Source organism: Cavia porcellus, unplaced genomic scaffold, assembly GCF_034190915.1.
Source record: "Cavia porcellus strain 051 isolate PalLab524CR breed Dunkin Hartley unplaced genomic scaffold, mCavPor4.1 scaffold_15, whole genome shotgun sequence".
Taxonomy (NCBI): domain Eukaryota; kingdom Metazoa; phylum Chordata; class Mammalia; order Rodentia; family Caviidae; genus Cavia; species Cavia porcellus.
Window position 1 is genome coordinate 72,643,885 of NW_026947498.1, and position 26,656 is coordinate 72,670,540.

General features: G+C 47.4%; 1 protein-coding gene across 7 annotated transcripts in view; it reads left to right on the forward strand.

Annotated features, from left to right (window-relative positions):
* The window catches only part of Scn5a (sodium voltage-gated channel alpha subunit 5), a 96,225-nt gene that overhangs the window by 62,626 nt on the left and 6,943 nt on the right, over positions 1–26,656 (forward strand). For 3 of the 7 annotated variants that reach the window (XM_063225166.1, XM_063225165.1, XM_063225167.1), the window contains exons 18-26: positions 349–510; positions 2,958–3,078; positions 3,852–4,006; positions 17,403–17,576; positions 20,359–20,481; positions 21,960–22,241; positions 24,138–24,191; positions 24,795–24,936; positions 25,578–25,678. In XM_063225166.1, the coding sequence (XP_063081236.1) occupies positions 349–510; positions 2,958–3,078; positions 3,852–4,006; positions 17,403–17,576; positions 20,359–20,481; positions 21,960–22,241; positions 24,138–24,191; positions 24,795–24,936; positions 25,578–25,678 (1,314 nt within the window). The remainder of the gene's footprint in view (positions 1–348; positions 511–2,957; positions 3,079–3,851; positions 4,007–17,402; positions 17,577–20,358; positions 20,482–21,959; positions 22,242–24,137; positions 24,192–24,794; positions 24,937–25,577; positions 25,679–26,656) is intronic. The other 4 variants (XM_063225169.1, XM_063225168.1, XM_063225171.1 and 1 more) reach the window with 2 other exon arrangements.

Here is a 26,656-nt window from a genome sequence, read left to right on the forward strand (position 1 = left end):
TGTGTGTGTGTGTGTGTGTGCACGCGCACACACACTAGCACACTGAGCACCTCGGGAGCTCTTGGAGGATGTCAGTGTGTCCCTCCTAAGGGAAGTTGGAACGCACAGGAGATGACATGGACAGCCACACCCTTCCCGAGGTCTGGAGACAGGATTTGTGCCAGGCTGGCAGGGGCTGTAGGACCTGTGCCTGGCGCTCCAGGAAGCTCCCACTACCTGCTCAGGTCCTGGGGTGAACAGAGGGTTCTACAGTGCAACGATGGCTCACAGAGAAGCAGGAGGCCTGGGGAACCCTGGAGACCCTCTAGCTGGGTGTGTAGGCCAGCTGACAGGCTGAGGTCTCTTCAGCAGGAATCCCAGCCTGTCTCTGATGGCCCAGAGCACCCCCAGGAGCCCAGGGCCCGGAGCCAGGGGTCAGAGACCACCACCTCTGAGGCTGAGACTGGGGTGTCTCAGGCAAACTGGCGGCAACAGCGGAAAGCGGAGCCCCAGGCCCCAGGGTCCAGTGAGGTAATAATGCACGCCTTTGTCCCTGGAATCTGCGGGCCATGCACGCCTGTGTTTGCTGGTGGGAGCCACCACCACTGCCCTGTCACAAGAAGCATGGGGATCCATCTGCAGAGAGGAGGGTGGGCACTTGTCCTGATGTGAGACGTGCCAGGCCCGAGGGAACCGGCTGTTGCAGGGCTGACGCAGCACCAACCTGACCCCTCTGGCTTCTCCCTCACACTCTACTCCTGCGCTTCTGTCCTGTTTGGCCAGTGTGTGTCCTGTGCATCCTCCACTAGGGAGCTCGAGAAACTGCCTAGTCCCTGGTCACCAGTTGCTTCTCTGCTGCACTAAAGCAGAGACCATGAACTGGAGCCTTCTACTCAGCCTGCCACAGGAATTTATTTGGCCACCAGGTTTCACTTTAGCCAGGTGGGGTAGTGCATACTTGTAATCCCAGCGCTCTGGGAGGCTGAGGCAGGAGAGCTGCAACTTCAGACCCAACCTATGCAATTTAGTAAGACCATGTCCCGAGAAGAACATTTTTAAAAGCTGGGCTGGAGGATATAGCTCAGTGTGCAACGGGCCTCAGTTCAATCTTTAGTTCCAAATTTTAAATTAAATAAGTTTTACTTTGTATTAGATAACACCCTTCCAAATGGCAGAAGTTTTATGTAAATCTGCATTGCTGACTCCTTTTAAAACTGAAAAGGCATCACGCTCTGTTCAAGGAGCTGGCTGAGTGCTGGGTGCCTTGCTGACAGCGGCTGCAGCTCCCAGGTGTGCTGCAGGGCCGCCTGTCTGACCTTCTCTGCCCCACCCTAGAACTGAGAAACTGTGGTGGGACCAGCTGTGCCGCCCGGCCTCACTCACATCAAGCATGTGGAGGGAGTCACTCGTTTACGTGCTTGGTAATGACTCCCAGCTCAGAGCAGGCGACTCCTTCCTGTGAAACAGGTCTAGGGATTCTTTGCAGTCATGGCCGATTCTGGGACACAAGGGTCTCATAGAGTCATTATCCCAACTGTGTGGGTCACCACTTCCTCGTGATGGGTGACCCTTGAGCCATACAGAGGCGAGAAGATGGGGGAGAGCCTGAAAAGTCCCAGGGGAGATTATGGGGCTTTGAATGTACTGTGTAACCACTTCCTTTCCTCAAATGGGTTTACTGTGGGGCCTTTAAAAGGGAGGGAGAAATGTCCTGGAGTTTTCCCTGGGAAAGAACTCTCACCTCACTGGGAATGGGATCCTGTGATCTTATCCTCCTGCATGGCATCTCCAGGGACATCAAAAAAGTGGTAGGAAACCTTGGCCTCCCATCTCCTAGCCCAGCCCGGTTGGGGAGAGCAGAGCGAGAGCCCTGGAAGCCATCAGACCACAACATGCAGAGCTCACCCCTGTCTCTACCTGGCAGCAGGTCTGCTTTCTCCAGAACCAGGCCTTTCTCTTCTAAACCTCAAAAATGGGAATGCCAACATGGAGACGTCTGTGGAGGCATTCATTGAGGGAAGAGAAGGAGCGCGGCCCGGGGAGAAGAGCCGCACCCAGCCATTCAGCCCACCGGCTCCAGGTGGGGCCTGGAGCCAACCAAGGCGAGGTGCGACCTGGCCAGCCGCAGAGGAGGGACTTCCACCCAGGGCCTTCCCCTACACCTCCCTTTACACTGGGCTCCTCTGAGGAAGAGCTGAGTGGAGCGAGGGGTTCCACAGTGCAGATGACTTGCTTAGACCCCTAGGGAGGTGCTAGGGGAGACCAGGGCGAGGGAAAGTGGAGGAAGGGCAGGATGCCTTTCTTCCCGAGCCTGAAGGTTTTCTGGAGCCGGTTCAAGGCAGGCTCCGGCCCTCTGTGGTCCCGGAACCTGCCAGGTATTGGTCTCTGCAGAGCCCTTTCCCAGGGTGGCAGGTGCCCTGGCTCTGCAATAGAGGGGACTTGCACAGAGCAGCAGCAGTGGCCACTGCCCACAGGTGACACACAGGGGACACCATACCCCTCCACCATAATCAAGTGATCAAGGTCTAGGCAGCAAACCCAGCATGGCCAGGAAGAGCAGGGTCCAGCATCTGCTCAGTCTTGGGCACACATATCACGTCAGCCCCCATTAGGGGAGAAGCATGGGTGGCCACTGGCCTGTTTTCCGCTTGCCCACTTCGCTGCTCTGCGTGCAGTGATCCCAGTTCCGACTCTGTTCTGCATGTGTGTCCGTGTCCCGCCATGCATCCCTGTTGCTGCCCATGTCTGCTTGTTCCCAGATGCTCACCATACCAGAGTTCTTCAGAGCCCTCGACACCCTCACATCCCAGCCCTGGACCCCAGCTGGCCAGAGCCATGGACACAAGGACCCTTTGGTTAGCCTGGTCTCAGTCCCCACTGGCCCAGCCTCTGTGCCGGGCATCTGCCATCTACCCCAAGACTCCTCCCAGACTCTGGATTAATGCCCTCGCCCTTCCCACCTCTCTGCACATCCACAGACCCACGAGGACAGTTACTCTGAAGGGAGCACAGCAGACATGACCAACACCGCAGACCTCCTGGAGCAGATCCCTGACCTGGGCGAGGACGTCAAGGATCCAGAGGACTGCTTCACTGAAGGTGCAGCCTGGGCAGACCTGCCCCCCAGCCCCAGCCCCAGGGCCAGCACCAGTGCCACCTAGAGGGGACAGGAAGACCAGCGACTCCTTAAAACCCCAGGGCCCTGTCTGCCCCACCCCCACCTGGAACAGGCCCTCTGTCCCCAGTTCTTTGTGACACTAAGTCTCCTCCATCTGCCTGTGATGTAGTCATGGCAAGTCAGGTGAGCAGGCTGGGCAACTATATTACAGCCCCACCGTGGACTGGTGATCCTTGGTAATGGGCTGGCATGGGTGTGTGCCCTGCTGTGCCCAAGTTGCCCCTGTACCACCAGGCTGTGCACACTGGCAGCCCTCAGTGACACTCAAGCTGGATGTGGCATGTGACCACATCAGCGCCTGACACCTTCTGTGAATTGGTGGTACATCGTTTCATGTGGCGTGGCAGTCGGGGCTGTCACTGAGAGGGTCTGCCCTTCCCAAGACACAGAAACTGCCACGGTGGAGAAGACCCAGGACAGAGTACCCCCGAGTTCCTGAGCGTTTCCTCAGGAGAGGGCTTCCCAGAGGCACAGAGAAAAAGCTGGAGCCATGTCAGCCCCAGTCTTGTCCCTGTTCAGACCGGCCAGGCTGTTCCCCTGCTCACTGGGGGCTTAGTCCACCCAGCTGTGTGAGTGGGACCACTCACCACATTATCCTGTCCACCACCCATTCCTTCAACCACCTGGAATTCTGCTGTCAGACAAGGGGATTCCTTAGGGCCTGAGCTGGGCCTAATGTCACTCTTCCCCACAGGCTGTGTCCAGCGCTGTCCCTGCTGTGCAGTAGACACCACCCAGGCCCCAGGGAAGGTCTGGTGGCGACTGCGAAAGACCTGCTATCGCATTGTGGAGCACAGCTGGTTTGAGACATTCATCATCTTCATGATCCTGCTCAGCAGCGGAGCACTGGTACCTCCCGGGGGATGCAGGGCTGGGAAGGTCGGGAGCAACCAAAGAAGGTCAGAGAAGAGAGGAGGAGGAGAGGAAGGAAAGGAAAAGGAGGCCTTCAGCTGGAGGGCCAGGTCAGAAACTGGGCCACAGTGTCTGCCGAAAGTGTGTTCTCCAGGCCCCTGGAGCAGAGTGCAGCTCACAAGCTCTCAACACCCACAGCGTTTGTGGAGGCCAGAGCAAAGGGCATGTGTTCTGTCCTCTTGTTCCATGTAAAGGAAATGCTTTGCCCTCGGTCACTAGCCTCCCACGCTGGAGCTCTGGTCACACACCTAGCCCCAGTACACAGTATCAGCCATTGTGTCAGGTCAATGAAACATGGTCATAACTGATGGCATTGGTGGCTCACATAGTCCACGAGCTGGAAGCTGGGCCGTATTGTTCACACACTGTCACATTTAACACCCACAACAAGCTTTGTGGAGATGTTAAGTAATTTGCCCCCAGCCTACCAGCAGATCTGGTATTTGAACCCAAGTAGTCAGATTTCAGAGTCCTTGTGTTTACCTTCCATCCATCCCATAGTTCTGTTAGCTTCTCTTGTGCTTAGCCCCATAAGCCTTGGGGAACAACAGACACAGACGACCACAGCCCTGGCCGTAGGGGCTCCAAGTATGGCGGGAAAAGACAGATTCCTCAAATTGCAGACGTCACAGATTGGCACGAGACAGCTGAGCGAGAATGGCATGGAGAAGTAGGGGTACCGAGCAGGAAGTCAAGGGGACCCCCTGGGAGAAGCAGACGGAGCTGGGCTCCAGAGGCCAGGGAGCGGGGCTGAGGCCAAGAGGGTCAGGGAAGCCCCAGGCTTTCAAACACCCTGTGCTGATCTGTCAGAGCCTTCTAGGAAGAGATGGGACAGCCATGGAGAAGGTTCTGGAAGGCTGGTGAGTAGAGAAAATGGAGACCAAGCAGGGAGAAGAAATGGAAAAGTCCTTGGCCCATGGGAGGAAGCCTTGTGTTGTTATAAAGCAGGGAACGGGGAATCCTTTGGACCATGGAGTAGGAGAAGGGCACTTTGACCTAACGTTCTGTGCCCCCATTCTGTGTGGCCTCCTCCTGTGGGACAATCACAGGGGGCCCTGCAGCTGCCACTCCTCTGCTCTGGACCTGTCTCTCCCCACTCTGGGCCTCATGTCCACCCAGCACTGCCCTCCCCTGGTTTAGGGGAGGCCCACCTGCTATTTTACCACTGCAGCCAGAGCCAAATCTGTATGTTTCAAAGAAGGATAATGTGACAATATGTTAACAAGTTTTGTTTGGAAACAGCCACAGACAAGGGCAGCCAAAGCCATTTAGCCAGGGCTGGGGAGGAAACTCAGCCTGGCGGAGTGAGGAGGAGTTTTGGCAAGCGTCTGGTGAGTCTACTCAGGGAGACAGCCAAGCGCTGTTGTTAAAAACCCTGTCAATGATATATTGGGAAAAAGAAATCTAAGTGCGTTATTTAAAGTTGCAAACGTGTTTGACAGAAAGCAAACGATGCTTCTTCCAAATTGCTAAGGGAAAAAATTATTTCAAGAAAATAGAGATCTTGCAACCCAAGAAAGAGTGAGGGATAAAAGAAACACAAAATCAGAAAACAGGAAATAATATGGTAGGGGCAAGTTTGAATATGCTTTAATAATAAATGTAACTGGATAAAATTATCTTTTAAAAGAAAAGAGTTCTAAATAGAATTTTTTTAAAAGTCAGTTCTGTGGTCTTGTTACTAGAGGCAAATGTCGCGGCTACCTGCCCTTAGCTGTCAACACCCCAGAGACAGATGTTGGTAGGAAGGAATCAGAATTATTCCAGGGTGGCCCTGAAGACGAGAGAGGGCTCGCTTCTCAAAATTTGGAGGTGCCATTGGTTTGTACGGGATGCAGAGGAGACAGAGAGGTTGCAGGCTGGGTGGGGGTCTTCTTCAGCAAGGGCACAAGCCTCCCACGACTTCACAGTAGATTTCAGCCTCCTGAGGCTTGTGACTGAGGAGGACAGCACAAGGATGTCTGAACTCTGTGGATCTAAAAAAAAAGGTTGAATAGCTACTGTCTAAGCAGGACTTCTCCGCACCCTGAAGACGGGATGATGACAAGGGAAGGGGAACCAAAGAACAATTTGAAGGACTCTCAGAAATGTTAGCCATGAAATAGCTACACAGATGAATATCCCCAATCCAAAATGCTTGGGACCAGAGGCATTTCCAGTCCTGGAGATTTGGGGACTGAGACCGTTCGCGTACATTTTATCTTTTGAGCAACTGTAACCCAAAATCTGAAAGTTGGTATGTTCACACTCAAAACATTTCAGATTTCGGTGTGTCTCAGATTCCCAGATTACAGGTCTCAGCCTGAATTAGGCAAACACAAACAAGGGCAACAAAAGTCTGGGTGTTTTTTGTTTTGCTGCTGCTGTTGTTTGTTTGTTAATATTAAACAGGGTTGAATTAAGGTGAGAAGCTTTGTCACTAGATGGGATGTGAAGAGGACTCCTCAACAGGAGATAAGGACTTTACCTGGGCCAGAACCAGTTCTTGACTTTTTGAGAAAACCACTTCAGAACACATTGGTGAGAGACATGAGCAGATCGATTACTCAGTTAGAGAGTGAGAGAAAATGGGACGGAATTTCAGCTTGAGGAGTTTCAGCTTTAACAGAGAAGACCAGACTGGCCCATTAACAAAGCAGTGGATGGGTCCATTGCTCTGGCTGGGGTCTGGTTGACCATCATATCAGTTCTGGGTTTTCAACAGGACTCAGGAGAACAGTTCATTGCTGGGGAGAGGGAGGAAGTACTTCCGGAGATGTCTGTCTGCTGGGCCCGTCACAGGCCTGTGGAGGCTCTGTTAGAATCCAGGTGGCTGGAGGTCTGGGCAATGACTAGCAACTTCTGGACACCCACTGGTGATTGAACGTCCTGTAAATCTCTTATCTAGACGCCCTCCATCTTGAAAAGGATGATACAGGTTATGCAAGCGTAGGACCAGCTGACATTGTATTGCCAGCCTTTAGACTGACGCTTGTTAAATGACTGACATCCCTGTATGCAGAGCTGAGCAGTCAAGGCAGACAGACAGACACCAAATGAAGGTCAGGTTCTGTGCTGAGCAACCGAGGCCCAAGTGGAGACTCATTGCTTTTGTTTTGTTTTGTTTTGTTTTGTTGTGTTGTGTTGTGTTGTGTTGTGTTGTGTTGTGTTGTGTTAGCAGAAGTAGCTTGCAAAACCCTGACTGTCTCAGGGGAAAACTCAAATCATGCCTCCAGTAAGTAACAGGTTAAGGGTTCAGGAATTTGTCCTCTGTTCTTGTGGTGGTCTCTGTTTCAGCCTGAGATTAGAAATGAAGGTCCAGGGGCTGGGGATTTAGCTCAGTGGCATAAGTGCCTGCCTTGCAAGTGTGCAGTTGTGAGTTCGATCCCCGGTACTGATAAAAAAGAAAAAGACCAAAAAAAAAAAAGAAAGGATACGACAGGGAAAGACTGAAAAATATGTTAATAAATTGGATGAAACAAAATAGTAAAAATATTAACTAACACTTAAGTTACATTATGTGCCAGATACTGACTTAGGCATTTTACAAACTTTAACTTATTTAATTCTCAAACAACAGCACCATCTGAGATAGATACTGTTTTTAAATGAACTTTACAGACAAAGAAACCTCATCAGATACAGGGGCTGGGGTGGTAGCTCAGTGATACAGCATTCATCTGGCTTGTGTGAGGCCCGGATTCAATCCCTAGCATTACCAGAAATATGAAAGAGGAAAAGAGAAAGGAAAAAAGAAGGAGGAGGTAGAGAGGAAGAGACAGAAAGAAGGAGGTTTTAAAAACAAAATGAAAAGGACATTGCTGAACAGACTTTGTATCCAACAAAATAGTTTCATGGGAGGTTTGTGGATCGTCAGTAAATAAGTAAGTGAACAAATAAATAAAATTCAGCCATTCATAAACCAATAATGATGTAATGCTGTAAATCAAAGATTATGATTCAAACAATTCTGTCCTCAAGCAATTGGAAAAAGAAAAGAAAAATACAAATAGAGACTGAACTGCCTGGGGGTAAAAATTGGAGTTAAAATTTTAAGAATGCTGCATATGGGATGCAGTCAAAGCTATGAGAAGAGGAAAATTCATAGATACTTTTGTCATTAAATAAAAAGAATGCAATAAATTAATTACTTGGGAAATTATAGATGTGACAGCATGATCATCTTTTTAAAAATTTTAAACAGAAAAGAAAACAATTTCAAAACGAGATGATAAAAGAGTAAGAATGATTAATACATTGTATATTGTTATCATTAAATTAGTTACTCAGAGTAAAAATTATGGGCATTTAATTGTCCAAAAAGCTTTCTTTTAACACAAACCTTTCTTTTTCAATGAACTAGAGAAATTGGTAGTATAACTACCTTAATTATCTTTTATGTATATATATATTTTTTTTGTTTGTTTGTTTGTTTAGGTTTTTCCCTTCCTTCCTTTCTCTATTCTCCCATCCCAGCTTCTCTTTCCTTTGAAAATTCTTCCCATTTTATAGTATGTATTATACATTTTGGATCTTATTTACTCTCAGCTTCTCAAACTAATGAAACAATACAATGTTTACACAAATGCACCTAGTTTTTTCACTTATGAGTATGGTCTCAAGTTGCATCCATTTACCTATAGATGTCTCCAGTTTATCCTCCTTTATAGCTGAGTATTATCCCATTGTTTTAATAAAGCACATCTTAAAAGACCTCTACATTGAAAACTATAGTAGTCTCTGAAGAGGGAGATTGAAGATGATATTAGAAAATGGAGAGATATCCCATGCTCTTAGGTAGGAAGAACTGATATAGTGAAAATGACCATACTTCCAAAACTCTTTATACAGATTCAATGCAATCCCAATCAAAATTCCAATAGCATATGTCTCAAAATTAGAGAAGAAAATTCTAAAATTCATCTGGAACCAGAAGAGACCTAGAACAGCAAAGGCAATCCTGGGCAACAAAGACAAGACAGGGGACATCATAATCCCTGACTTGAAATTATACAATAAAGATGCAGTGATAAAAATAGTGTGGTACAAGTGAACAAACTGACCCAAAGATCAGTGGAATAGATGAGAAGACACAGAAACAACTGTAAACACACTCAGCCAACTTATCTTTGACAAAACTACCAAACACCTTCACTGGAAGAAAGACTACTCCTTTAATAGATGGTGCTGGAAAAACTGGCTCTGCACATGCTGAAGATTAAAACTGGACCCATATCTTTCACTGTGCACAAAGCTAAAATCAGAATGGATCAAACATCTTAATATTAAAACATAAATATTAAATCTGCTAGAAAATAGAGTAGGTCAAACTTGTGAAGACATTGGTGTAGGCAAAGACTTTATGAACAAAATCCAGAATGTACAGGAACTATCACAGAGAATCCACAACTGGGATCTCACCTTACTGAAAAGCTTTTGCACAGCAAGAGAAACCACCAACAGAATGAAGAGACAGCCCACAATGTGGGAGAAAATGTTTGCCAACTGGAATACTAACAAAACCATATAAAGATCTCAAAAAAATCAGTCCTCCCAGATTTAAAGACCCAATCCAAATATGGGCATCTGAGATGAATACATACTTCTCAGATGAAGAAATACAAACAGCAAATAAATACATGAAAAAAATGTTCAACATTGCTGGTCATGTAAGAGATGCAAATTAAAACAACACTGAGATTCCACCTCACCCTGGAAAGAAGGGCTAGTATCAAGAAATCAACCAATAACAAATACTGGAGAGGCTGTGGGAACAGAGGAACCCTTCTCCAGTGTTGGTGGGAGTGCAGACTGGTGCAGCCACTGTGGAAATCAGTGTGGAGATTCCTCAAAAAACTAGTACTAAAGGTCCCATTTGACCCAGGAGTTCCCTTCTGGGTGTCTTCCCAAAAAATTAAAAACAGCATGTCACAGTGATATGTGTGCACCCATGCTTATAAAAACACAGTTTGTAGTAGTCAGATCTTGGAATCAACCTAAGTGCCCATCAACTGAGGGATGAATAAAAAAGATGTGGTATTTTTATACAATGGAGTACTACTCAGCCATAAAGAATGATAAACTGAACACTATATAGATGGATGGATGCACCTTGAGAACATACTCATTAGTGAAATAAGACACACGTGTACATATGGTTCATTAGTGTGACAAGCTGAAAGAAAAAATATTGTATATGTGTATGTATATGCATATAAAACATAGTTAAGATAGTTATACTACTGATTTCTCTGAGTTTGCTGACATGCTTTGACATGCTTTGTAATTTTGTTGTGATTTTTTTCTTCTCTTTTTTCTTTCCTTTTATCTATGAATAAAATGGATTTAAAAAGGTAAAAAATAAATAAAAAGACCACATCTTTTTTTATCCATTCCTTGGTTGACTAGTTAGGTTATTTCCAAGATCTAGCTGTTACAAATTGTGCTGCTATAAAAATAGGTGCACATTTATCACTGTGGAATGATGTTTTTAATTCTTCTGGGAAGACACCCAGAAGGGGAATACCTGGTCAAGTGGGACCTGCAACCCTAGTCTTTCTGAGGAATCTCCACCCTGATTTCCACAGTGACTGTAACCATTTACACTCCCCTTGACAATGGAAAAGTGTTCCTTTCCCCCACAGCTCCGCCAGCATTTGTTATTGATTGACTTCTTGATAATAGCCGTTCTGGTGAGATGGAGTCTCACTATTGTTTTAATTTGTATCTCTTGAATGACCAGTGATGTTGAACATTTTGTCATATATTTATTTGCTCTTTGTATTTCCTCATGAGCTGTGTATTCATCTCAGATGCCCATTTTTGGATTGGGCCTTTAAATTTGGGAAGTCTGATTTTTCTGAGTTCTTTATATGTTCTCAATAGTAATCCATTGTCTGAGGAAAAGCTGGCAAACATTCTCTCCCACCTGATGGTGGGTTGTCTCTTCACTCTGTGGTTTCTCTTGCTGTGCAAAAGCTTTCAGTAGGATGAGATCCCAGTTGCTGATCTTTTGTGATAGTTCCTGTGCAGTCTGGGTTTTGTTCATAAAGTCTTTACCTACACCAATGTCTTCAAGAGTTTTACCTACTGTCTTCCAGCATATTTAATGTTTCTGTTTTAATATTAAGATGTTTGATCCATTATGATTTTAGCTTAGTGCATAGTGAAAGATATGGGTCCAGTTTTAACCTTCAGCATGTACAGAGCCAGTTTTTCCAATATTGTTTATTAAAGAGGCTTTCTTTCAGGGAATATGTTTGAGACTTTTGTCAAAGATAAAGTGACTGAATATGTGCAGAGTTGTTTCTGCATCTTCTAATCTGTTCCACTGAACTTCGGGTCTGGCTTTTTGTTTTTGTTTGGTTTTTTTTTCTAGTATCACACTGTTTTTATCACTGTAGCTTTGTAGTGTAATTTCAAGTCAGAGATTGTGATACTCTCCACTTTGCCTTTTTGCCCAGAATTTCCTTTGCTATTCTATGTCTCTTCTGGTTCCAAATGATTTTCCAAATAATTCTGTGAGATATGCTATTGAAATTTTGAGCAGAATTGCATTAAATCTGTGTAATAGTATTGAGAGTAGGACCATTTTCATTTTATTGGTTCTTCCTTTCCAACAGCAGGGAATGTCTTTCTACTTTCTGATATTCTCTCCAATCTCCTTTTACAGCGTACTGTAGTTTTCAATGTAGAGATCTTTTACCTCCTTTGTTAGATTGATTCCTTGGTACTTCATTTCTTGGATGCTATTTAAAAGGTGTTGTTTCTCTAATATCTCTCTCAGTTTGTTATACATGTACAAGAACGCTATTGATTTTTGAGTGTTGACTTTGTATGCAGCCATTCTACTGAATTAGCAGCATGATAATCTCAAAAATACTGGAAGAAATAATTGGTGAAATAAAACATAAAGTAATGAGTTAGAAAATAAAGAATAAATTTATATAAAATTCCAAAGGTAACTCCTTCATACAAGAAAACAATCAAATTGATAAAACCACTCACATTTCAAAGGGACCTTTCACATTCTCAAGGAAAAAAACAGTTTCAAATCAATCTTTTTTAAAATAAACTAGTATATGAAAAATATGAAAGTTTATACATTATTAAATATAATGTTGATTTTAAAATAAAAGCATAGCAAAAGAAAAATAAAAGGTCAAATTTTATTCCTCATATACTTATGAATAGTGATAGAAAATAAATCTTAAAAATAAAAGTACATGCAAACAATATTCAGTAGTATATTTAAAAGGTTAAATATATCAGTTATACATATATATTTTATATATATAATATATATATAGTCTAAAATGTCAGTGTGATGCCATATTCAGAAGTCTATATGTATAGGACAGATTTTTATTTTTTTTTTATTTATTTTTTTTTTAAATTTTATTTAAGGAGAAAAGAAAAAAAAAAGCAGGGAAAGGGTACAAGTTATACAGATTTACAGAAAAAAAATGAACAGTAGGAAATCACTAGTTAATGGATTACATATTGTCATCTTAGAAATAATTGTTCAAGTCACAAAATTAGAGCTTGTAAAGTGGACATTCCATCAATGATACTACAAACAGTTCTGTTCATTGATCCAATAAAACTCTGTGATATCATTTTCTATCTTATACACTTAAATATACATGCAGTTATATAGTTTGGAGCACTTTCTTTTCTTCTCTTTTGTACCATGACTATTACACATTTTGGGTTTCATTGCTCCCACGGTTCTTATTGCTTTTTTGGAAGAGAGTAAAACCAAATGTGACATAACAGAACAGAATCGGTCAAGTCAAAAGGGTGGACATAATAGATAATGTAAAAACATAATACAAGGTGATCAACAATGGTTACCATAATGCCTCCCGCTATCTCTAATAGAATTGCCTATATCATTAGTTATAATACAATTGAACAAAACAGTAAAGAACAAAACCGACAAAACCAAAACATTGGAGACATTGTAGGTCTTCAAAAGTAGACAAAAGTCAACAAGAATGGGCGTCATAATGAATCTCATTATCTTCACAGCTGATGCCTAAACTTTCGAACCTGATACTATCCAGCAAAACAGAATAGGGGAACATCAGTTAAAAACCAGATGGTGAGAGTAATACAGGGCTTTAAATCAAGGTAATGAAAAGTCAAAGTAGGTTACTATAATATATCCTGCTATTTTTTTTCCTTTAATTAAAAGGATAAAGATAAAAAAGTAAATAATGGAGTGGAGATTGAGATAAAAGAGGGCATAACAACGAAACAGCGCAGATCAAAACATAACCATTTAAGCAGAATAGTGTTTCACCACCAGATAATCCTAACCTAAAAGTAGTTACCATATTGTTTCTTTCTTTGAAATCCTTGAGTACAACTTCGTATACTGTAGCATTAAGTATATCAAAACAATGTAAAACCATTCAAGAGAATGACAGCATTACAGAGTATTTAGAATCGACTAACAAAATGAACAATGGTTTCTGTATAATCTCCTTGTCTTTAAAAGGTTTTTGCTTATACTATCCTACATAATAAAATCCAATAAGATACAGCCTATTTAGACCATTGGAGACAGAAGGACAAAAGCTAGATGAGACTTCAAAACAAGATGATACTAAATCTGTATTACCTATTAAGATTGGACAGATTTTTAAAAAAACATAATTATTTCAAGTAATAGCTGTTTAAAACTCTAGTAAAATAGGAATAAAATCTATTTTCCTGCTTTAGTGGAGAACTCTTAAATTACTTTCCATCATCATCAGTAGGATAGCACTTGAAACATTTTCATTCAAGTTAGGACTATGAAAATGATCATTTACTGGCTCTTTAGCTGTTGATCGTTATTTAATGAGTCTTTAAGTACTAACCAGTGTAATTAATCAACAAAAGTAAACACAAAAAAATTAGAAAATGGAAGAACTGAAATCAGTACAATTAATTAGTATAAATTCAAGATTTAAAAGTGGTAGACATGGAGGCTAAGGATGACACTTGGTCGTAGTGTTTGCCTACATATGTGCAACTCTGCCCCCCCCGCCACAAAAATAACCTTAAAAAAAAGCAGAAATAAAACACTAAAAACATTATTTAGTCAGCTATACAATAAGCATACAAGACATTGTCATGGTTCTTGCTGTGTTTAGCTTTTGTTTTGTTTTGTTTTTTTTGCTTGTGGTACTAGAGGATTAAAGCCAGGACCTTTTCACTAAGCCACATTCCTAGAACTTTTATCTTTTATTCTACTTTGAAAAAGAGTCTCACAGAATCACTAAAAGGATGCCCAAATTAGGCTCAAATTTCCAGTCTTCTTGTCCTACCTCCCAGAATGCTATGATCACCAGCATTCGCCACCACACTTGGCTTGTTACTGTTTCATACTGACAAACTATTTAGTCATCAATAATATTTCTGAAATTTTCCTGATACTGTAAGCATAAAATAACCGGGAATAAATACAGTGGTGCTTCAGTTCACAGACTTAATTCTTTCTAAAATTCTGGTTGCGAACTGAATTGGACAAGAACCAAATCAAATTGTCCCATGTCAGCATGAAGCCTACCCACTGAATTTGAGGAGAAAAGGTTTATTTCAGCTCACAGTCTGTAGCGGTTTCAGTCCAGAAGGCAGGGCAGCATGGCAAACAAGAAACAGTCCATGGCAGGGCAGACAGGAAGCAGGAAAGTAGGGAGCCTTCTGGGCTTCTATCTCATCTAGGTTACAAATGACCCAGTGTAGGGCTTTCTGTTGTCTACATCCAGAACTATGCTAATTCCAATCAGTGGATTGTTTTACTTACCACAGAGCCTTAATCCATATTCACATGCCCTAGATCCAGCCAGCTCTGCAAAGCCCCTCCTATGAGCATATGGGGCTTTTGTGGGGGGGGATCTAGATACAAGCCATAACAAATAACATAACAAATAGCAATAAATTTTCAACCATATTTTGAACATATTTGATAAAACATTGCCAAAGTTTATCTTGAAGATTGCAAAACAAAGTTCACAGAAATTCATGTGTTATTAATTCAAGGGTAGACAGCATGAGAACCACATGCCAGGAGCTGGTGGGTGGCTCTGTGGTAGCCCTAGGTTCTATCCCTAACACACACGCATGCATGCATGCATGTATGCACGCACACATGTGTGCACCTAAAATAGATTTAAATAAATGCAAAATGGAGTATATGATAAAATTAACTTCTTATCAGTGGATCTTAAGCGAGTTATTTAATGAACTATTAAAATTTATTGAAGTATTCACTTTATCAAAATGTTTAAATTTTAAAATTGTAATATAAAACAAACCAAAAACCTTTTCTAAAAAGGTTTTTGCTTTGTCTTGGTTTAATTGTCATTTTTTTTCTTTTCCAAGCCTTGGGATAGGCAAAGGGCTTTTTTCCTTTCTTTTTCTCTCTTTCCTTCTGTCTTTTTTTTTTTTTTTGATGTGGTCTCACCCGTAGGCCATGTTCTCTTTGAACTCAGGATCCCTTCCCTCTACTTCCCAGTCTGCCTGATGACAGGTGCGCACCAGCACACCTGGCTGGAAAGAGCTTTCTTAATCTCACACCACAGATTTTACTAATGAAAATATAGTAGATGGTGTAACTATATTATGTGGTATAACAATAAAGGGTAATGGAGCATAGTAATCAAAAGCAAACATGATTTAAAGATACACAACAGTCTAAGATAAATTTTATCTAAAAACCAAATTTCCCAAATATACCAGACTCAAAAATAGGCAAAGCATATGAATAGGTAATCACAAAAGCAACACTGCACATACCCAAGAAAAACATGTCGGTGTCATCATAATGAAACAAATTAAGAGGTAACAGAATGCAATTTCAGCCCATTAGCCCAGGCAGAGAGGAGAAGTGTAGCAATGCTGGTGTGCCTCAGGTGGTGCGGAAAGAGCCCTGTGCATGCTCTGTGGAGGGAACATAAGTCAGCGTCTCCTTCCAGGGACCCGTGCCCTGCCTGTACCAAAGCCACCTCTGACCCAACATCCAGCCCTAGAAATTGATCCTCCAAAAGCTCTGACACGGTGTGCATTCCCATATTGTTCCTACTCAGGATAAACTGGAAATGTGCTTGCTAAAGTTTTTAGCTGAATAAATAGTAGCATTTTCAAATATTGAAATATTATGCAACCTTTTAAAAAACTGATCATTGTGATTGTATGTACATGTACATACCTACTTTTTACCTCAAACAGCTCCCAAAGTCCATTTAAAGACCTAAACTATATGGTTGTGCTGTCTACACTGACCCAATTAGCCATATACGGGGTACCTCTGTTCATGAACACTTTTGTTCACAAACAGAAGCGTTGGGTAAAATGTTGTTTTTGTTTGCAGACTCTGCCTCAGGTGACAAAAACAACTGTGACCATCTCTCCCACAGGCACACCAATGTGGCCCTCTTTCCCAAAATCATGGAAATAATTAAGTTCATAAACCGAGGCACCACTGTGTGTATCTACACCTCTGCAGTGCATCCCCAGGCACTGTGAGCTGCTCTCTCTCTCGGTCAGTGTAGCTTACAGAAGCCTGAAGTTACTCGGGGAAGCCCAGGAGGGGCAGGAGAAGCCACAGCCCTGGGAGCTTGGTAACATGTTCAATTGCCTAGATGGAGACCTCAGGGACGCTCGGGAGGAGAAGCGACTTGGGAACAGTACAGCTCTGAAGATAGGGCAGCAGAGCACCTCCCTGTGGGCTCAGGAATTAGGTGGTGGCAGGAATAAGCAAATGGAAACAGATGACACCTCTAGCATCTTAAAGACTTTGACTCCTAGATTCTGAGGATTGCAAGAGATTTGACTTCATCTAGTTCTGTGTTTCCTAAACTTCATCGCTAAAATCTTTGTGTGTGATTTAGTTCAGCGGCGTAAGCACCTGCCTGGCAAGCGCAAGGTCATGAGTTCGATCCCCGGTACCAAAAAACTAAAAATAACAATAAAATAAAATCTGTGGGTGTGGGTGTGGGTGTGGCTGTGTGGGTGGGTGTGTGCAGGCACCACCCTCCTGCCTCAGCTTCCGCCTTTCAGAAGTGGTGAGCCGAGCCTGCTTGCCCCTTCTCTGGATTAAAATGGGAAGGCCACACCTTTGAGAAAGGTAATCTTAGAGACACCAGCTCAGACTGACCCTTGCTCTTGAACGTTAAGGAAGAGCCATTTGCTTGCTGCTGCCCTGTCCATCTGCCTACTGTTTAGACCACTTCCTATTCAAGGCGTGAGGAGGCGCAGTCCAGCAGTGCCTGAGGAGGGGCCGCAGCAGCTCTGCTCCCGCCCTCCTGGCTGCCTCCTACAGGCCCAGGACATTGTGCCCACCTGTCTGTCTTGCCTGCAGGCCTTTGAGGACATCTACCTGGAGGAGCGCAAAACCATCAAGGTGCTGCTGGAGTACGCCGACAAGATGTTCACCTACGTCTTCGTGCTCGAGATGCTGCTCAAGTGGGTGGCCTACGGCTTCAAGAAGTACTTCACCAACGCCTGGTGCTGGCTGGACTTCCTCATCGTGGATGTGAGTGTGGGGCTCCCGGCTGGGGTGGGGCCTCAGAGTCTCCAGTGTGGAAGGGAAAGGAGACAGAGGAGACCTCTTTCCAACCTTTGGAACCCCTCTTTAGAGCAGAAGCAGAAGCACCGGGGAGGCCAAGGCCCCTGCTGGGAAGAGACAGTACGAAAGCAATTCAGGCCAGGCTTGGCCAGGGTGGATGGGGGCTTCCCTTCTCCAGGTGGCCAGAAGAGGAGGTGGCAGACGCACCTTCCTGAGCCCTCCCTGCAGGTGACCGCAGCGTGTCTCAGGCTAGGCAGTGCAGAGGCTCCTTGCTACAGGGTAGAAGCCTGGGGAAGGTCAGGACAGGCTCAGAGAGAAGCTGTAGAGAGGACACAACCGCTGAGGTCACCTGCGGAGCAAGGAGGCACGGTAGACCAGCCACCGCACTGGAGGTGACGTGAGAAGGCCCCAGCCGAAGGCCCCCAGGCCCAGAATGCACCAGTGCAGGCTGCAGCCAGGCTCCTGAGCGTGGCAGGTGGGAGCTCTCAGAGCCGCCGCCCCAGGGGAGGGCCACGGGGTAAGCAAAGCGTACAGAGGGCTCCAGTACATGCACGTTTGGGGGTTCCTGCAGGCAGCCCAGAGCAGAGGCAGGACCTGCAGCCTGCAAAGGCCTTTCCAGAAGGTGCAGGTTTGAAAGGCTCTGTCCACCAGAAGGGGGACTTGCCGTGGTCACAGTAGAGCCTCAGTTCCTACACCCTACTTAGAGGCCAAATGGAGGGTCTCAGCCCTGGGTAGATGCAGGCCTGGACCACCAAGCATGGGTGGCAGATGGTCTGTGGACCATGGGGTCCTCAGCACGAGACGCTGCATGGGCTGGAGAGTATACGAGAGACTCAGACCCAGGTCCTTGGGCCACCTTTCGGGACCTCTGTCACCCCAGTTCCTGGATGAGGGGTACAGTATGGCAGGGGTTGGGGATACACAGTTCTAGATGACCTGGGCAGTCTGGCCTGGCCATTGGGCCTCCTTCAGGCAAAGAAAGGCCCCTGGGGCTCCCTGCCCGGCTGTTCCTGCGGTTTCTTGGGAAGTTGGAACTTCTGAGGGCTCCCCAGGGCAGGCCTGCGGAGGCTAGGAGTTCCGAGAACCTGCCACCATGGGGAATTCAAGCTGAAGCCAGAAAGAGAAAAGGGACAGTGCTTTCTACTCAGGGCACCAGGAGGACAGGCCAGGAGGACAGGCCAGGAGGACAGGCCTGTCGAGAAGCTGCTGAATTCACCACAAGGAGAGGAAGTGGATTTCTTGACAGTGGCCATGCTGCCCGGGGAAGGTCTCCAGCTTGAGTCTAGAAGAGGACGTTCCCGGCATCTGTCCATGCTTTATTATCAGTCAGTACCATTAAGCATATCTTATGTCCAAGCACTGCTAGAAGTGCTACAGATTTCAGGAAACAAGACAGACAAAGACTCCTGCCCGTAGGGAGGTGATAGCTAACGAGACATAGGAATAGACTGATTCTATGTCAGGTTAAGAGACCTGGAGCACGGGGGGCGGGGAGGGGGGACACTAGAGGAGGGAAGGAGAGAAGAAGCAGGAGCCACGAGGCAGAGCAGGGGTCACAGCTGTGAACACCTGACCCAGACGAGCCCCGGGAAGACAGTTTCTGAGCAGACCTGAAGGAAGTCAGGGCTCGTGGGGCAGATGTCTGCAGACCGTCCTAAGAGAGGTTGGCAGAGCAGCGCAGAGGCCCTGAGGCTGGAGCATGCGTGGCACACTGGAAGTGCACTGCAGTGGCTGGAGCAGGGCACTGGAGCAGGGCAGGAGACCTGGCTGGGCTGCTCGGGAAGAGTGCAGATACCAGCTTTTATTTAGAATGAAATCAAAAGGCGTTGAAGGGCCGTGACAGAGCAGTGCTGTGCACTGGCTTTTGCTTCTAGAGGGGCTCTGTCCCCGGAGAGGGCAGGAGCACAGTGGGAGCAGAGTTAGGAGGCTCCACAGTCCCCAGGGAGGCATGAGGGATCCCGCTCAGGGCAGCAGCAGCGGGCCTGGTGAAAATGTTTAGACATCTGATATAGTCTGAAGGCAGTGCCAACAGGAAATCCTGATGGGTTAGGCAGGGTGTCAGAGAAAGAGTGGAGGCAGAGACAACACTCTGGCCCTGGGATGACGGGGTTGCCATCAACAGATGGGAGCAGGGGTGGGGCGGGCAGGGCAAGCTTCAGAAAGAATGGCTGTGTAGAGGGTGGCTTGTTGGGAGCGGGCGGGCAGGCTGGTGGGGCTTGGTGCTCTGGAGGCCCTGCTCTGGGAGGAGGTACCCAGAGATGACTCTGTTTCCTCCAGCCCCTGTGCAGCCCCCTGCCCTGCAGTGCTCCCAAGCCTGGGACCAGAGGCTGTGGGACATGGGTCCTGGCCCCGCCCTCAACACCCCAGGTGGCCCAAGCACCAGGGTAGATTCACAGTGCCACAGGGAAGTCAGGAAGGAGGCCGATGTGGACAGAAGGCCCCAAATGGGAGTTCCCTGCAAAGTCAGTGTTCTTGAGTGTGGCCTGGGCATGCTGCGTCCCACCCCCACAGTTAGCAGGCTCCTTCATGGCACATGTGTGATGTGCACAGTGGCTCTTTGCGGGGTTTAAGGCCACAGCCCTCTGGCTTGGACACTGGGAACCTAGCCCCATGCTCACGAGTCTATGAAGCTCAACCACCCGGGCTGGACCTGGGGAAAGCCTGCAGGCTCTCACCACCACCTGCCCGAGGTGGCCCCGAGCCCTCCCGTCTGTCCTGTCCCACGTCCTACCTCCACTTTCCTCCACAGGTCTCACTGGTCAGCCTGGTGGCCAACACCCTGGGCTTTGCTGAGATGGGCCCCATCAAGTCACTGCGGACACTGCGTGCCCTCCGCCCCCTGAGAGCCCTGTCACGATTTGAGGGCATGAGGGTAAGAGAGTTTCCGCCTTCCTGCCAGGCTGAGGGAGGAGGTAACGGAAGGACCCCTGGGCTGTACTTGCTGGCACAATGTCCTAATGACTTGGGGGCCCAAAACCTCTGGTCTGGGGCCCCTGGAGGGTAGAGGGTTGGGAAAGCCAAGAAAAAAAAGGGAAGGGAGAAAAGATCTTACTGGGCACAGGTGTTTCCATGGCATGCCAGGTCCCTGGAACCTAGGACCCCTCCACCTCCACTCTGATTAGAGGTCCTGTCTGTGTGTGTGTGTGCTCTGTGTGACTGTATCCCCTGGATCCTCGAAGACATGGGCTGCCTCCCGTCCATCCATGATGGACAGGGGACTGTGGCAGGACAGAAAAGGCCAGGCAGCATGGAGCCAGCTTATTCACACATCTCGAGCTAGCATGCTTCAGAAGACATATGTCGTCTCCCTGACGTGGCAGGCTCTGTCACTTGCCCACATCCCCAGGTGTGCAGAGATATGTTCTTATTCCTCATGGAAAACTGGCCACAAGAGAACACAAGGGCTGGAGGTAAAAGCTCTTTAGGAACAGAAAGCATCTGGTTCCAGAGGGACACAAGGAGATGCCAGGTACCGCTGGCTGCTGGCCACAGAGTCAGCCAAGGGCAAATCCTGAGGCAGCTGGCCTCTCCCGAGGCAAGTTTGGTGCCCTTGAGAACTATAGTTCCCTCCTACTCCAAGACTCCTGCTGCCTGCTGGGGAGCAGTACCCCGCCCTGGCCTCCAAGCCCTCTGGGCCATACCACTGAGTCCCACACCACTGCCATCTGTGGGACAGATGTCCTCCTGGCTCATGGACAGATGAGCCCTTGAGTGAGCCTGGGTACCCCCAAACACATCTTCCAGGGAGCCCTCTCCTACGTGCTGGGGAATTTGTCAAGGAGGATTGAGGCCATGACTTGATGGTGCCAGACAGGCCCTCACTGAAAGAGGCCCAAGGAGACCCATGTCATCTGCCTTACCTGAGCAGAACTGTCACAGTGTCCTCCACACATGTCACACAAGGGTCTCCTGGGTGTACTTCAGGGAAAAATGCCCATTGGTCTCAGCAGCAGTAACCCTAACATGAAACAGAAATTTATCCCAGGAAATGTAAGCCCATTAGAACTGAGATGAGACCCAAAGCCTTAGGGCTGTGTTTTTGGAGACCCTTTCCATCAAAATGCGGACATCCTCAACTGAGAGAGACCCTGATTCCGTAAAAATCAAGTTTTGAAGGTCCTGGGTACAAGCAAAGCATAACACACAAGGGAAAGACATTTGCAGTAAAGAAAGGCATGTGTGTTCCGCCAGGGCTTCCAGCCACAGAGCTGGCCTCTTCCATGACCCTAAGATCGCTACTCTCCCTGCCACAGCCCCCTGTACCTGGAGACTCAGTTCAGTGGGAAGTCTGGAGAAGGGAGGCTTCTTTGGGCACCCCCAAGAACTGAATCTCCACTCGCTCCCCTTGAGGTGGTGGTCAATGCCCTGGTGGGCGCCATCCCCTCCATCATGAACGTCCTGCTCGTCTGCCTCATCTTCTGGCTCATCTTCAGCATCATGGGCGTGAACCTCTTTGCGGGGAAGTTTGGGAGGTGCATCAACCAGACTGAGGGAGACCTGCCTCTCAACTACACCATTGTGAACAACAAAAGCGAGTGCAAGTCCTTCAATATGACTGGCGAGTTGTACTGGACCAAGGTGAAGGTCAACTTTGACAATGTGGGGGCTGGGTACCTGGCCCTCCTGCAGGTGGTAAGTCTCAAAGAGGAGGGACTTGGCCCCCCAACTCTTCAGCAGCATCTGCTTCCTCCCTGGTGTGGGCAGAAGGGATAGTGGGTCCCAAGGAGGCTCGGATTTTCCGGGACCTTGGGAAATGCCCAGATTTTCACTTGTAGAACAGGTGCCACATGCTCCAAGGTGCGTGGTGCAAGGGCCAGGTCAGCATTGTGTAGAATCAGCTTCCCGGCCAGCAGTCAAGTAGACTTCATCATACTATCTGGTAGGCAGTGTGATGGCACCAGTTAGACATCAAATACCAGGGACTGGACAATTAGTAAAACTGTGACTCTGGCCACCCTTTGTTATAACAGGATATACCACTCCTTGTGTTTTTTAAGAGAGTATGTTTCCTTTGGTGTGCAGGATATGTAGTGTCTAAACACATAATGCCCCTAGAATTTCTATTGGCTATGTGAAATTGATGACATCAGTGATTATGACATATACCATTAGCCTTGACAGCAGAAATGCCTGCAGAATGACAAGCATAAAGCTGCTCCTCGCTTATCTTGCTTACCTAACTGGAAACCTGGACATCTTGAGCCCCATAAAGGAAAGGGAAACCCAGTAGAGAACCATCTGAAAACCTTTCGTTTATCCACTCACAACTCTGCCCATCCCTTAAGTCCCAACAGTAACATCCCCACTCCCCTTCTAGAGCATCAGCCCAGCGCCCCGCAGACCCCCTAGGTACCACTTCTGAAAGGTTCCCCATATCCAGTAAGCCTTGCAGAGGACCAAGTCTGTGCCACACAGACTTCAGGGCACATTCCAGATGCAAACTATGGCACCTGACTGCCTCAGAACACTTAGGCACAGAAAGTTTGTGTAGCAGAGCTTGGGTACTGAAGAGAGGCTCTGGGCCTCGGAGATGATAGGCTTTGCCGAGGACACAAGTGAGACCCCACTGGGCCGCTGGCCTCACCACCACGTGCATCTCTCAGCGCCTTCTGTGTCTTCCAAGCAGCCCAGACTGGGGTGGCCAGTGTGGTACTTCAGGCCTGTCTCCTTCACTTAGCCCCCACCGGCGTCCCTTGGTGTGCTGCACTGGAGCTGGGTGTGACATCAGCTGAAATTTTGGGAGCCTGTTGTGAAGCACAGCCGGCATAAAAAATCACATTTTATAAATGCATAATTAACTAAGTGAGGTTAAAACAGAAGTAATGAGTACTTGAAACTCAGCATTGTTATCATCTGTGCTGTGCAAGTCATTTGCTTCTGTTCTGTGTGGCCTAGGGACACCTGACACTGCCCTTCTACACGTGTCTCTCCAGCTCTGTGTCCAGCAATAGCAGACTGGAAATTAACCATCGAAGGAGTATTTATATCAGAGAAATTGGCCAACACAACACATGAGTTTTTCTCCTTCTGGAAATCCAAGACCAATATACCACTCGCCAAAGTCCCTTAAGGTCAAAGCAGGAATTTTCACAGGCTTCAGGAAACTCCATAGAGCAGAGGCCGTGTCGTTCCCTGAAGCACACAGTGTATGGGGCAGGATGGGGGGCAGCTCAGCACTGAGGCCAGGGAGTCCCTAATGTACGCTGTTGACACTCTGTTGTGTCAGAACCTGCAGTGTTTGCAGAGCAGAAGGCAGACCTCCTTCCGGCCCCAGCCTTCCTGCAAAGCACGTCAGGAAGGTGACCGCCCACTGCACAGCCTGCTTGCAGTGTCAGTTCAGCTGCTACCCCCTTACCCTCAGCCTTAAATACGACCTTTCTGTGTGGCACCCAGCATTAGACACAACTGAATGGGCATACGGGGCCTCGTGGCCTCCTAGAGGAGGCTCTCTGATTCAAGACTGGAGCCCTGCGTAGCCCAAGCAAGATGCAGAGCTCAGAGATTTCTCCACTTCTCGTTTCCTTCCAGGCAACATTTAAAGGATGGATGGACATCATGTATGCAGCCGTGGACTCCAGAGGGGTAGGTCACCACTCTTGCCTCTGTCACCAGATGGAGTGCCTGAAGCTTTTGACTGTTTGGCTACCAGGGGATCAGTGTCACATCTATTCCCCACCAGCCAGGGCAAGCTCTTCCGTGTCCACCTGGACTTAGCTCCACCGGAGCACCAGGCCTGGCTCTGGGGCAGGTTTACATAACCTTCCGAGACAGTCCTGATCCTCACATGTGTTTCAGACTAAGCTCACTACAGTTTACTCAGATCTCACCAGGAGAATGAGATGACAGCATCAGAGATGAAAATCAAGTGCTTCTTTGTCACAGTCACACTGACAGCTCAGTGAAGACAAGTCTGGCCCCAGTCCGCCAACGTGTCAGTGGCCCTGGAGTTGAAGTCGCATACCAACACAGTACCCGCCCAGTCCAGCACGCCTGCTCCCACCACCTGCTCCTTCTCTGTCCTACCTCCCCCTGGCCTCGCCCTGCAGTCACAGACACAACCACACAGCCATGCTGGTGGCTTCCTCTGGACACAGCCTCTCCCACAGGATGACCCTGTGCACTCCCCTGCCTGTCCAATCCTGAGGCCTCAGCCTGTCTGATCTCCCTGTCTGATTTCTCCCCTAGTATGAAGAGCAGCCCCAGTGGGAGTACAACCTCTACATGTATATCTACTTTGTCGTTTTCATCATCTTCGGGTCCTTCTTCACCCTGAACCTTTTCATTGGTGTCATCATTGACAACTTCAACCAACAGAAGAAAAAGATACGTAGAGCACCACTCCACATGGGCCGAGTGGGGCAGGGCAGGACCAGTGCCAGGGACTGAGGAGCCGTGTGGCTCCAGGGCCCACCTTCCATTCCCTGCTGGGTTTGGTCCTCTTACTGCAGTGGAACAGGTCGAGCAGGGGCATGCACGGATGTAACGTGCCTAGGATGCGGATGTAAGATGGGGCTTTGCTGGGAGATGTGATGCCTGCCAGGCTTACCTTAGAGCAGCTGGGGCAAGGGTTGGATTATTCACCTGGTCCATAATCAGAAATCGTGAGTGGAGCCATGCAGAGGCCCAAGGTCTTCCTGTACCTCCATCATGGAGGCCAAGACTATTTACAGACAAACCAAGTGGCAGGGAAAACCTCAGGGCTGGCTGAGCTGGGCAAGGGGAAGAGGTAGGGTGTGCACTGGATTTTCAGGTCACAAATGCAGGGACATCTCAAGGTGCATGAGGACAGGGACTCTGCAAAAGCAGATCTGATGCAGGATAGGGACACACTTTTTCTACCAGGAGAAGAAGCCAGGAGGTGACCCAGTTGACCCTGGTGCCCTCATTAAGGAGGCAGGACCCTGTGATCTCTGTGCTGGGGTTCTGAGAACACCAAAATGACATTAGTGCTTGTCTCTCTGCACTTAGGGGGCCAGGACATCTTCATGACAGAGGAGCAGAAGAAATACTACAATGCCATGAAGAAGCTGGGCTCCAAGAAACCCCAGAAGCCCATCCCACGGCCTGTGGTGAGCCAGGCTTCCTGACAGAGTGGGGAGGGCCTTCAGGACGGAAGCCCCCAAGCACACAGCCAGCCCCTAGAGCCTGTTCACAATCTGTCATCCCAGATCAAGGTGCTGTTGGATGTGTGACCCACGCAGAGGTCCCTGTCTCACATGGATAATGGAGATGAGGGCAGTAGTATCTAGGGGCCACCGCTGACCCTTCAGGGTACAGGTTTTCCCTGCAGCCTTCAGGCAGTGTTCCAAGTCCCCACCCCGCTCATGGCCTTGTCCTCAGAACCTCTGCATTATAGGAGCTGTGTTCAAGCATCCCTGGGAAGGCAGAGCTGGGTGGAGGGTGCTGGGTTCTCTGCCAGGCTGTTCCTTGACCCAGTCAAACCATTCTCCAAAAAAGTGGGGATCAGGGAAGAAAACCCAGTGTGATTAAGTGACGTAAGCTAAATCTAATAAGTGGCATGCCTGCTTTTTAAAATCCAGCTCATCACTTTCGTCTGGTGGTTTCTTGTGCACTCACCAAGGTCTGTTCTAGATTAGTTTTGAGTGTTTGCTTCTTTACAATCTTCTCTGCCCCAGAATAATCTAGGGTGGTTTATAGTTAAACACACATACAAACAGGATAATTTCTATTCTATAAATAGAACCAGAATAAATAAAATCAATCCCATAAAAAGTAGAGAAAATATATTCATCTGAGGGCTGATACAGTTGTTAGGATTGGAGTCTGGACTTGAGCCTTCTGCCTGTGGGAACAAGGCAAAATACTATGAATTTGTGCTGGAGAGACTCAACTCTCTTCAGGACGGCAAACTCTCTCCCTGAAGGTCCATCAAGGACAGCGTCATGAGCACAGAGCCTCTGGCTGCACCTCAGGGCCGGGTGGTTAGGCAGGAAGCCAGCTGTTTGGACTCCATGACACCCTCCTCTGCACTTGCCACGGCACAGTGGTGGGGGTCACCTCTTCACCGAGGGCGGAGCAGGAGGACA